Consider the following 12073-nt stretch of genomic DNA (forward strand, 5'->3'; position numbering starts at 1 on the left):
TGGCGGGAATTGAACTGGTGACCTCTTGGTTCCTTGGTTGGTGCTCAATCACTGAGCCATGCAGGCTGGGCAGTTCTTTTCTTTTCAAATAGGAGTTTTATGGTCAATCAGTTGTCCTGGTATGTGTGTATGTATTATGTATTTTTAAATTTTTAAACTTGTTTGGAATAGACTTTCCTTCATTGATTTAAAAATTCTAATCTAACAACTGGTGTGGCTCAGTGGTTGAGTGTCGACCCATGAACCTAGTGGTCACTGTTCGATTTCCAGTCAGGGCAAATGCCCAGGTTGTAGGCTCCATCCCTAGTGGGGGGCATGTAGGAGGCAGCCGATTGATGATTCTCTCTCACTATTGATGTTTCTTTCTCTCTTTCCCCCTTCCTCTCTCTGAAATCAATAAAAAAAACATTAAACAATTATAATTTTATTGTATACAGGTTCTTAGGCAGATTTAGTACTGGAGAGTTGTCTTATGATTTGTCAATCATATAGGGTAAAACTGTTTTAACTGCTATAGTTTTATAATGTATTTAAATATTTGATAGTGCAATTTCTCAGTCAATTTGAATTTTTCAAAAATTATCTAGGAGATAAGTACAGATGTCAATATTATTGGTAGGTGATGAGAGCTATAGAAGTTTTGAAATGGAGGAGAGCAGATAGGATCTTATGGAAGATGGGACATGTTGGATGTACCTAGAATGATGGGTTTGGTTTGACCAGTCAGAGAGGAAGGGTAAAGGGCATTCCAAGTGGGGGAAACAATGTAACAGCCTCCAGAATTGTGACCAAGCATTAAATAATGGGTGATGGGAGGCAGGGCGGAAGAGATCTAATATTTGTTGAGTATCTACTGAATGTGAATCACCATGCTAAGCATTTTATAGGAATAACTCTGAGGTCAGCCAAATTCTCATACCTTTGTCTCTTGTGTCAAAGCATGTTCAGTGCTCTGTTGCCACACTGTTCCAACTTGGCTGGAGAACTCTGTATTTGTTTGAGTTTCTGAAAAGTAATTCACTTACAAAAGCTTTGTTGATCAATGTAAACCACAGTTTCTTGACCTCAATTCCATAGACGTTTTAGGCTGAAAAATCCATTCTTGTAGGGTGCTGTCTTGTGCATTATAAGATGTTTATCCCTGACCTAAACCCACTACTGGATGCCAGGAGCAATCCTGCTGCCTCAGGAAGACAACCAAAAATACTATAGATATTGCCAAATGTCCCGTAGGAGGTAAAATTATCTCAGGAACTCATTGCTATAGAGTGTAACAAAGATAGGAAGTTTGGTGGAGGGTTTTATGTAGAACAGTGCATAAGAAATAAATATCTTCTTTTTTGTTTTCATTGCCGAACTTCCTTCTTGGTTTCTCTGCAATTGAATTTGGGGGCGGGCGTGTTTTGCTTCATCTATTGCAAGGTTTCTCAACTGTGGGTCTACTGACTTCTGGGCCACAGAATTCTTTGTTTTGAGGGGTTGTCCTCTGCATCCTGGGGTGTTTAATGGCACCACTGGACTCTTCGCAGGATATGCCAACACCCATCCCCCGAGTTGTGACAACCAAATCTGTCTCTAGACACTGGTAAAACTGGCCCTGGTGGAGAACCACTGATATACACTAACCAAGGACAGGAAGGTTATAGGATTTTATTCTGCATATCCCATAAGACATCATTTTTAAATCCTGTTTCTTTTCTCAGAAGTCCTTTCGTAGTAAATGCACTTAGTTTTGTTTGCTTCTGTTCTCTCATGGATTCTCCATCTCAGCCCTGTTGATGTTTTGGGCCAAATCATTCTTTGTTGTGTGGGGCTGTCTGTTTAGCAGCACCCTTGATCTCTACCTAGTAGGTGCCAGTAGCACCTTGCCACACCACCTCCACCCCCCGTAGTTGAACAAACCAATACTGTCTCCACCTATTGCTAGAATCTGGGGGGAGGCAAAAAGTACCCTTGGGTTAGAACCATTGTTGTACCTCTACTTACATGTCCCCATACAGTGGTTTTTTTCTGTTAGAAGAAATGTATGTTTCTCACCTTTTCTTACCCATAGACATTGGGTGATAATTTTTTTAAAAAAATATATCTTTATTGATTTCAGAGAAAGGAAGGGAGAGGGAGAGAGAGAGATAGAAACATCAATGATGAGAGAGTCATTGATCGGCTGCCTCCTGCATGCCCCCGACTGGGGATGGAGCCCGCAACCCGGGCATGTGCCCTGACCAGGAATCGAACCCCGATCTCCTGGGTCCTAGGTCGATGCACAACTGCTGAGCCACGCCTGGCCGGGTGGGTGATAATTTTTGTTGTTGTTGTTTCTTGAACATGATTGAGGAACCTCACTATCTCAAGTGGTTTAATTGTTACATTTTTCTCTAACAAATATAGGATTGCCCCTAGGAGGAATTCTAGCAAATAACATATTCCAACTTGCTAAACATTCATCATATCTCCTCTGAGTGAACAGTAACAGGCCATTTATTTGCACATTCGACAGAGGTTTGGCTATAGGCTGCTTTGCTTTGGAGTAAATTTGCACATACCTCCTATTTCACTAAATCCTAACATGTGGACAACCTCAAGACAAGCATATTGTCTTGCACCATAGGCATGTTAGTTCCTCTGACCTTGTTTCATCCTCTGCAAAATGGGGATAAGATTACCTTCTGAGTTGGTTTTTGATAAAGATTATAAGTTATAAGATTAAGCACCTGGTATATATCAGACACTCAAAAATGTTAACCGTTGTTATTAATTTTATCAAGAGATATTGAGGCTTATATAAAGAACCTTTAAAGCCAGACTTTAAACCTCAAACACGTATACTTAGAATGTTTAACTCTATTTCACTTAATTTCTGATTTAGTTGTTCTGGTCACAGCTGAGGAATGCTGGGGAAAAAGATTGTTGTGTTATTTTATTTTATTTTTTGCCAGAAAATTTTAAGGCTTGACTAATTCTAATGTTCTCAGAAAACAATGAATTTTAAAATTTAGTATCATTGTGAGGATTTCATCTTGCAATGTGAGAAGATGCGTATTGTGTCTAAAGAAAACAAAAGATAATTATAAGTTAGGCGTTTTACCAAAATTGGTTCCCATGGCCAAAATGTCATTTGATTGTTTTACGGTGTTTTCTAGTATATAAGATATATTTTTCTTTCACAGCTTCCCCCTGAAATATATATGTGGTTTTGACCTTTTCAAGACAAATTGAAAAATAAAATCTGATGAAAAGAAAATAGATAACCAGCGAGTCACATCACAAAAATCAATAAAAAGCTGAATGCACCATTCTGGTTATTAAAAAGGAGCTCATTGCCCGGCCGGGCGTGGCTCAGCGGTTGAGCATTGACCTAGGATCCAGGCGATCGGGGTTCGATTCCCGGTCAGGGCACATGCCCGGGTTGCGGGCTTGGTCAATGACTCTCTCATCATTGATGTTTCTGTCTCTCTCTCCCTCTCCTTTCCTCTCTCTGAGATCAATAAAGATATATTTAAAAAATAAAAAAAAAATAAAAAAAAATAAATAAAAAGGAGCTCATTGTTCAATTTGTTACATAAGGATTTGCTTTTTCCCTAGGTTAGAAAATAAAGTGTTAATATAAGGCTGGGGTACGTGATTTTGGTTTTAATATCATAGAATTTAGAGATGAAAGGGACCCCAAAATTACTTAATATAACCATTCAAATTTACTAGTGAAGAAATTGAGACCTCCGAAGGCAAGTGACCTCCCCCGAATTTTTAACCAATGGCTAGTAACAGAGTTTGTATGAGAATCTGAATCTCTCTGTCAGACATTCTGCTCTGTTAGTCACATGTATTGGAGAAAAAATAGAATTTTGGAATCTGCTAGAAGATTTAGCAGTTATTTTATTATGAATTAAAATAATTAGGGAGTTATAGTAGAGATATTTTTAGGGATTGTTGTGGCACCGACCACTGGGTGAAAATGGAATATTTTAACTGGGATAAGCTTGATAAAAACTATGTTTCAATTCAGTACAACTATTTTAAAGCAAGAGAAGCACCATTGTTATCTACTGTTAGAGAAGACACAGATGGATATGGCAGGCTAGAATAGAATCTAAACTTTAACCAACACATGATATCTATTTTCCCGCCACATAATCTCACACTCATTTTCAAAACACTTGAGTTTATTAAGGAGCTTGCACAATATTGAAAGCTTAGTGGTATTATTTAAGAATTGGTTGTCTTCAAACTGCCAGTACGTTTCCAGTGCTTTCTTATGTATCTTGAACACTGCATTTCTTTAACATATTTTGAGTCTTCCGGTAGTCTGGCAAAACTTCTTTTCACTGTAGCTCTCAATGAAACTCCTTGGGTTTTTGTTGAAATAGTTTTGATTTTTTTCCTGCGTTCTTTTTTTGTTTATTGGACTTGTATTGTTGGGCCATTGTTACAAGAGCTTCTGGGACACTTTGATTTGATCTTTCCAGAATTTTAATCAATTCAGGGGCAGTCTTCCAATCATTTTTAGTCATAAGGGTAACGGATATGCCAGTCTTCCCTGCTCTTCCAGTACGCCCCACTCTGTGTACATATTCTTCAACATTCCGTGGGAAATCGTAATTGTATACGTGTGTGACATCATTAACGTTGAGACCTCGGGATGCTAAATCGGTAGAAATCAGTATTTTCACTTGTCCACTTTTAAAGTCGTCTAATGCTTGCTCACGTTCGCTCTGTTCTCTGTCTCCATGCAGTGATTGTACACGTAGGCCTTGGATGCTTAAATTGCTGGATAAGTCATCAGCAACAAGTTTTCTGCTGACAAACACGATGGCTTTGTCTGTGGGCGACAGGTTCTGCAGGAATTCTTGGATGAGGGATTGTTTCTCTTCTTCTGTGGTGACAATTACATTTTGCTTCACTGTATTTACAGCAACTAGATCCAGAGTCCCAACATAAACAATCATAGGGTCTTTCAGGTAAGTTTGTGCAAGTCGACGAATGGTATCTGGCCAAGTTGCACTTGTCATGATAGTCTGCCGGTCTGGGCGCACATCCGATAAGATCTTCATTAACTGAAGTTCAAATCCCATATCTAGCATTTTATCCGCTTCATCTAAGACTAAGTAGGTTATGCTTCTTAGGTTGACAGCGTTACTCATTTGAAGGTCATTCAGTCGCCCAGGAGTTGCAATGATGATGTCTGTGCCTTTTGCAATGTCTTTTATTTGTTGTTTTCTGTTTCCACCACCATATATGCAGATACTTTTAAGGCATTTGTATGAATACTTGGAACACTCCTGTTCCACCTGGAGAGCCAGTTCTCTAGTGGGTGTAAGCACTAGCATGCCAGGACCACCCCTCTGTTCTCTGGGTGTGGGCTGAGAATCGATGTGAATAACCCCAGGCAATAAATATGACAGTGTCTTGCCTGTTCCAGTTTGGGCGACTCCTATAAGATCTATCCCTTGTAGAATAATTGGCCATGCCTGTGATTGAATTGGCGTTGGCTTTTGAAATCCTGCCTTTTGAAGTTTTTTCATCAAGTCAGGATAACTCTGGAAAGCGTCTTCGAATTGACAGGTGGGGTTGGGGATAGAACGCTTTCCCCCATCTTTCAAGTCATCACACGTTATATTGAAATTGTCCTTTCTCCAAATATCTGCCTGCACTTGAGACATAGAACTTGTTGCTTTGGATTCTACATAAAAGTTCTTTTGAACTGGTGCTAAATCTGCCCATTTCCTTTTTTCCCAGTCTGCAGCTCCTGCCCTGACTTGATCCCAGTCTATGAATGGCCGAACTTTTCTATCAATGGTATCTGTGCCCCAGGCTCTTCCAGCAGAGGGCTGGGATGCAGCATTATCAACAGTGGACTCTGGATTGTAGCTCCCTTCTCTTTTAACAGCTTCTATAGCTGCTCTGGCCTTTTCTTTCATCTCCTTGCTGCCAAAAATTTTTACCTCTGCTTCGGAATCGCCCTTTATGATCTGTATTTTGGTGTTTGTCATACTCTGGATGCCTTTTATGTTTGATCCACCACGACCAATCACCGCACCAATCATGTTGTTTCTTATTTTAAAGACAAGAGGGGGTCCTCGGGGGCCAGGAGCCCTAGGCTCCAGGGGGCCGGAGGGGCCGCCCCAGCCCCTGCCCCTGCCGCCGGCCCCGCCGCCTGCGCTTGCCCTGCCATCCCTGCCGGCCCTGCCTGCCCCGAGGGCGCTCAGACTCGGCTCCGCCCACTTCTGCTCTGGGGCCCAGGCCATTGCCGCATGGCAGAGTCCGTACAGACTTGTCTCCTACCTCCCGTTGAGGGCTTGAGGGAAGACGTGGCCTGAGGTCTCCTCTCTGTCTTCAGGCTCTTGAGCAACAGACCGTACTGACCGGTAGGTGGGTAGCTATATAGCCGTTACTTAGGGAACCGTTTAGTATGATGTCACAGAAGGTTTTGAGGCCCTGCCCAATCACAGGTCTAGGACTAGGGTGAGGTAAGCAGGCACCTCTGAAGCAAAATTTAAAGTGATACTCACCCTCAAGGGCTATAGGCCTTTGTAGGACCTTGGGAGTGAGGGTTTCCTCAACATAGGTGCCTCAGTGACTCACCTCATGATAGTTCTGGCTCAGCTTGGGAGCAGATTTGAAGCAGATCTCTTGAACTTACCCACATACGTTTTGTAAATAAACCAATTATTTCCATAGGACGAAAAAATAGTGGATTTGTTAAAATCCGCCTGTTTGTTTCAGTAAGTTTCTTTTTGGTAATAATACTTGGTCTAGATAAATTCAATTCCCTGGCTTCTACTGTAATTTAAATTATACCATCAGATGTCTGTTACGTACACACTTAAGGATGGCACTTTGGCACTGATTCTTTAGCTAAACTCCAGCATTTGTTCAGGCATTTTCTAGATATTATCTCAGGGATGCTCTTTAAAAGAGAGGCAGAGTGGGGTCTAAGGTACCGTAAGGAGTGTTTTTAATAGTTTGCTAGTTTTCTCAGTGCGTCTTACTTTTCTTCTCCCCTGTGGTTTCATAGATTCACAGATCTTAGGACTGGAAGGATACGTAGAGGTCATATATTAAGTGCAGTATAAAAGACACCTTGGCAGCAATCTGGGCAAGTGGATATCCAGCTTCTATTGAAACAATCCCAGAGTCTAGGAGCTCACTTTGCTTCAGCGACATCCATTCCATTCTGAGGCACTTTAATGATTTGAAACATGGTGTTGAACTAAGGCATGCCCCCTCTTGTTTCCTTAGCTCCTCCTTCTGACTTCTGATGTTGCACAGAATGGGTTGGATTCTCCTTGTATCCTTGTGTATGTAAGGGCCACTGTCAAGTCCCCTTAAGATTTCCATTCATCATGGTTAAATTCCTAGTTTTCTAAAACACTTCTTAATCGGACGTGGTTTTCAAGATGCTCACCATCCTGTTCTTTCTCCTTTGGAAATGATTCATTGAGGAGCTTTTGTGATATGGCACAGAGAACTAAACAAATCTGCAGAAACGGCCGTAACTTTGCTGTGTATGTCCCATTCACTAAGCAGGACAGTTGCATTCATTCTACCTATGACCTCAAAGCACAAAGCCCCTCACAGGAACCTGATGGGCATTTGAGTCCATTCTTTCTCATCCTGTACTTACATGGTTGATTTTTATGTTTTTCTTTGTTTAACTAAAAGTACGCTATAGATTTACCATTTTATAGTCATCCTGTCAAGTTGGGTCAACTGCAGCAGCCCATTAATATAACTTTTTTTTCTTTTTTAAAAATATACCTTTATTGATTTCAGAGAGAGGAAAGGAGAGGGGGAGAGAGACATATAGAAATATCAATGATGAGAGAGTCATTGATCAAGCCTGCAACCGGGCCATGTGCCCTGACCAGGAATCGAACCCCGATCGCCTGGATCCTAGGTTGACGCTCAACCGCTGAGCCATGCCCGGCTGGGCAATATAATTTTAATGCTGATTCATCATAGTATCGTCTAGTTTTAAGTCCTTTGCCAGTTACATGTTCATGGCATTTTTCTCTCTTCAGCAAAAGTTGCTGGTTAAAATTTGAACACGGTTGGATATTGGTTATACATATATGAAACATTGGGAAAAACCTTCTCCATGTCAGCATTTTTTCCTGGAAAACTGCTTTCTAAAGAAAGAAAAGGTAGCTGACCAAATATGTTGGTAAAGATAACATCCTCTATCCCTTATGTTATAGTCACAATGCATATTACTATCTCAGAAAACTGATAATTATGGGAATTGAGAAATGCAATTGGGCATTATTTACCCCAAAGTTTCCAAAAGAATTTGCCAGTAGAACCTCTTCTCAATATTTTAATTAAACTTTTAATGTGGAATAATTTTAGATTTATAGAAAAGTTATACAGATTGCACAAGGGAGTTCCCATATACTCTTCAATCAGTTTGTTTCCTCTGATCTTATCTCATGCTACCGTGGTACGTTTGTCAAATATAAGAAACACGCATTGGTGTGTTAATATTAAATAATCTCCAGACTTTATACCACCAATTTTAGGTTAACGTATTTTGTCTGTTCCAGGATCCAGTCTTGGACATTGCGTTATATTTAGTTGTCATGTACGATTTGTGACAGTTTCTCAGCCTTTCCTTATTTTTCATAGCCTTGTCACTTTTGAGTTGTAATGGTCAGGTATTTTGTAGAACTTCCTTCAAATTTGGCATACCTGATGTAATTTCTCATGATTAATCTTGGGTTGTGGATTTTTGGAGCAAGTTTCAAGCTTCTTACGCCTTGGCTGTGCAATCTGTAGAATGACATACTAATATCTAATACACACAGACACAAACACACAGTTGCACTACTTGGCTCATAGTAGGAACTCTCTAAGTCCCAATTCGCCGTGTTATAGAAACAATAGGTATGTGGAGACAGTTATGGAGGCTCCCAAATGTTTGTCTAAGAATTTCCCTGATAGTTTCCTCTGGTCCACATCAAAATTTAAAGAATTAAGATAAGGATAAAGAATAAAGATAAGAAAAGGTTTTTAAAAAATAAATCTAAATTTATTCAATTTAAACTTTTTTATTCTAACATCATGTTCCTCTATTTTTGTAAAAGATCTTTTTAAAAATGAAAGGAGGATTTAAAATGATTTTTAAAGATTTTTACTAGGGCAGTGAAAGTAAAACTAATGCCGGTAACCAGACTTGGTTTTGAAATATGACTGGCATATGAAACCAAAGGAATTGTAAGCACTCAATCTAACACATTAGCAATTAAATACAGTTCAGAATGCTACTAGGTATTAATGATGCTTCCAGGCAAGAAGGGCTAGAGTGAAGTCAAGGAGGCTGGAGAGTTGAGGCAAAGACCTATAAAGGATGTAGGTCTGTCACTAGGAGGTGTGAAATGAGACAGGAGGGTGTTACAGTTTCAGAGCAAGAAACCAATGTGGCCTTGGGAAAGAGATGAGGGCAGCCTGGAGGAACAGGACAGAAGATCCAGATTACAGAGAAAGGGGAAATGGAGAAGAAGAGTTTGGGTTAAGGGAAAGGAAAAGGGAACTTTCAGGAACTGTAAAGACAAAGAAGTTTCAAATTAATATGCCAAAGAAAGGGAGTGAGCCTCAAGTGAAGGGGTCAGATGACACTGTCAGTATTAATTAGGGAATCAGGTCCATGGGAAGAAAGCTGGCTTCAGTGAAGTAAAGGATGGGGGTTGTGCTTGTGGTATTTTAAGTACATGAGACTGAGAGACTTGAACACTGTAGCAGTGGTAATTCAGAGAAGGGAACAGCTATGACCAGAAGGGAACCAAGTAGCAATGAACATCTTTTTTAGTCCTGCTATATACACAAGAATAAACTCAAAATGGATAAAAGACTTAAATGTAAGTTGCAAAACCATAAAAAATCCTAGAAGAAAACATAAGTGGTAAAATCTCAGACATCTCTTGGAGCAGTATTTTTGCTGATATATCTCCTACAGCAAGAGAAACACAGGAAAAAAATAAGCAAGTGGGATTATGCGAAACTGAAAAGCTTCTGCACAGCAGAGGAAACAATGAAGAAAACGAAAAGACAACCCTATGGGAGAACATATTTGTCAACAATGCATCTGATAAGGGATTAATTTTCAAAACATATAAAGAGCTTATATGACAACACCAGGAAGACAGACAATCCAATTAAAAAAAGGCCAAAGGGCCTGAATAGACACTTCTCCAAAGAGGACATACAGATGGCCCAGAGACATATGAAAAAATGCTCAAGGTCACTAATCATCAGAGAGATGCAAATTAGAACTACAATGAGATATCACCTCACATCTTCCAGAATGCTCACCATGGATAAATCAGCAAACAAGTGCTGGCGAGGGTGTGGAGAAAGGGGAGCCTAGTACACTGCTGGTGGGAATACAGACGGGTGCAGCCACTGTGGGAAACAGTATGCAGTGTCCTCAAAAAATTAAAAATGGAACTGCCTTTTCACCCAATGGTTCCACTTCTGGGAATATATCCTAAGAATCCTGACATACCGATCAGAAAGAATATATGCACCCCGATGTTCATAGGAGCGCAGTTTACAATAGCTAAGATCTGGAAACAGCCCAAGTGCCCATCAGTAGATGAGTGGGTAAAAAAGCTGTGGGACATTTATACCATGGAATACTACGCAGCTGTAAAGAAGGATCTCGTACCCTTTGGGACAATATGGAGGGACCTGGAGCATATTATGCTAAGTGAACTAAGCCAGACACAGAAAGACAAATACCATATGATCTCACTTATATGTGGAATCTAATGAACAAAATATACTGGTGAACAAAATAGAACCAGAGGCATGGATGCATGGAATAGACTGACAGAGGTCAGAGAGGAGGGGGAAGAGGAGGGAGAACTGGATGAAAGAAGGTGAAGAGAACATCCAAAGAACATATATGCACAGCCCATGGACACAGACAACAGTGTGGTGATGGCCAGAGGGAGGGGGCAATGAGTGCAGGTGGGCAAAGAGTGGAGGAAGTGGGGGACATCTGTAATATTGTCAACAACAAATTAAAAATGACATACATTTAAAATGCAGTTATCAAATTACTTCATTTAATCATCACAGCAACACCATGTAAGTATTTTTCTCCATGTGAAAACACTGAAACTCACAGATGTTGCATAATATATCCAAGTTCATGCAAAGGTATGGTAAATAACTTAGCTAAATTTAAATACAAGTCTAATCAAGTCCAGTGCCTTTCCCACTCCACTCCTGTTTGTGGGGGAAACCATGTTGGATTTGGTGCCTGATTCTAGAGATGGAATGAAAGGAGTGTTAATCAGAAATAACTCAAGTTTACAGATTGGAGACTCTTTACAGCAAGAAATTTTGAAGCCGTTTGACAAGGAAGTTGGAGTGGAAGTCATTTGCAGAGCAAGAAGAGTTTCATTTCAGACATGTCCAGTTTGTGGTGTGATGGGGCCATGCAAGTGGCAATGCTAAGTAAGACTGGAAATTTGGGACTGGAGTTGAGATGAGAATATAGGAGTAGAGTTATGAGCATAAGCAGCATAGAAGCTGGAGTTGAAACTGAGAATGGATATTCTTCCCAAGCAATGGAGTAACCAAAGACAGGTTGAAGAATAGCTTGAGGCATCAGAGAATTCACATTATTAGATAACAAGGAGAGAAGGACAGGGAGCCGAGTGAAAACACTAGAAATACTCCAGTAGAATCAGAAGAGAGCATTATAATATGAAGTTAGGGAAAATAACACTCTGGGAAGGCCTGGTAAATAGACTGCTGAATTTGGGAGATGAAAATCATCAATGACTTTCATGAAGACCTTTTTTGTTGAATAATGGAGGAACACATATTGCAAGGGAAGCAATTGGGATAAGAGATAACTGGACCACTGGGGTGCTTTGTGTAGCGCAGACCGAATTTTACATCTCGTACTGAAAGCTGAAAGGCACTGTCTTAATTTTTAAACAAGGCTTCTATGAAATCAGGACTTCGTGGCCAAGTTACCGGGATTATTCTGTGAAGGAGCCAATGGATTTCAAGCTTAATTATTAATATAGGAAGGAAGTGAACTTTAATAGTCTTTCAAAATATG

The 12073-nt window shown here is 40.2% G+C and overlaps 1 protein-coding gene across 1 annotated transcript; it reads right to left on the reverse strand.

Annotated features, from left to right (window-relative positions):
- Positions 1–4331: 4331 nt before the first annotated feature.
- Positions 4332–6242, reverse strand: DDX53 (DEAD-box helicase 53; the record flags this gene model as incomplete). Its single annotated transcript, XM_081126074.1, has 1 exon — positions 4332–6242. The coding sequence occupies one exon, from the start codon at positions 6240–6242 to the stop codon at positions 4332–4334; it is 1911 nt and encodes a 636-aa protein (XP_080982200.1).
- Between the last annotated feature and the right edge of the window lie 5831 nt (positions 6243–12073).

The sequence above is a fragment of the Miniopterus schreibersii genome (genome assembly GCF_964146895.1).
Source record: "Miniopterus schreibersii genome assembly, chromosome: X".
NCBI lineage: Eukaryota > Metazoa > Chordata > Mammalia > Chiroptera > Miniopteridae > Miniopterus > Miniopterus schreibersii.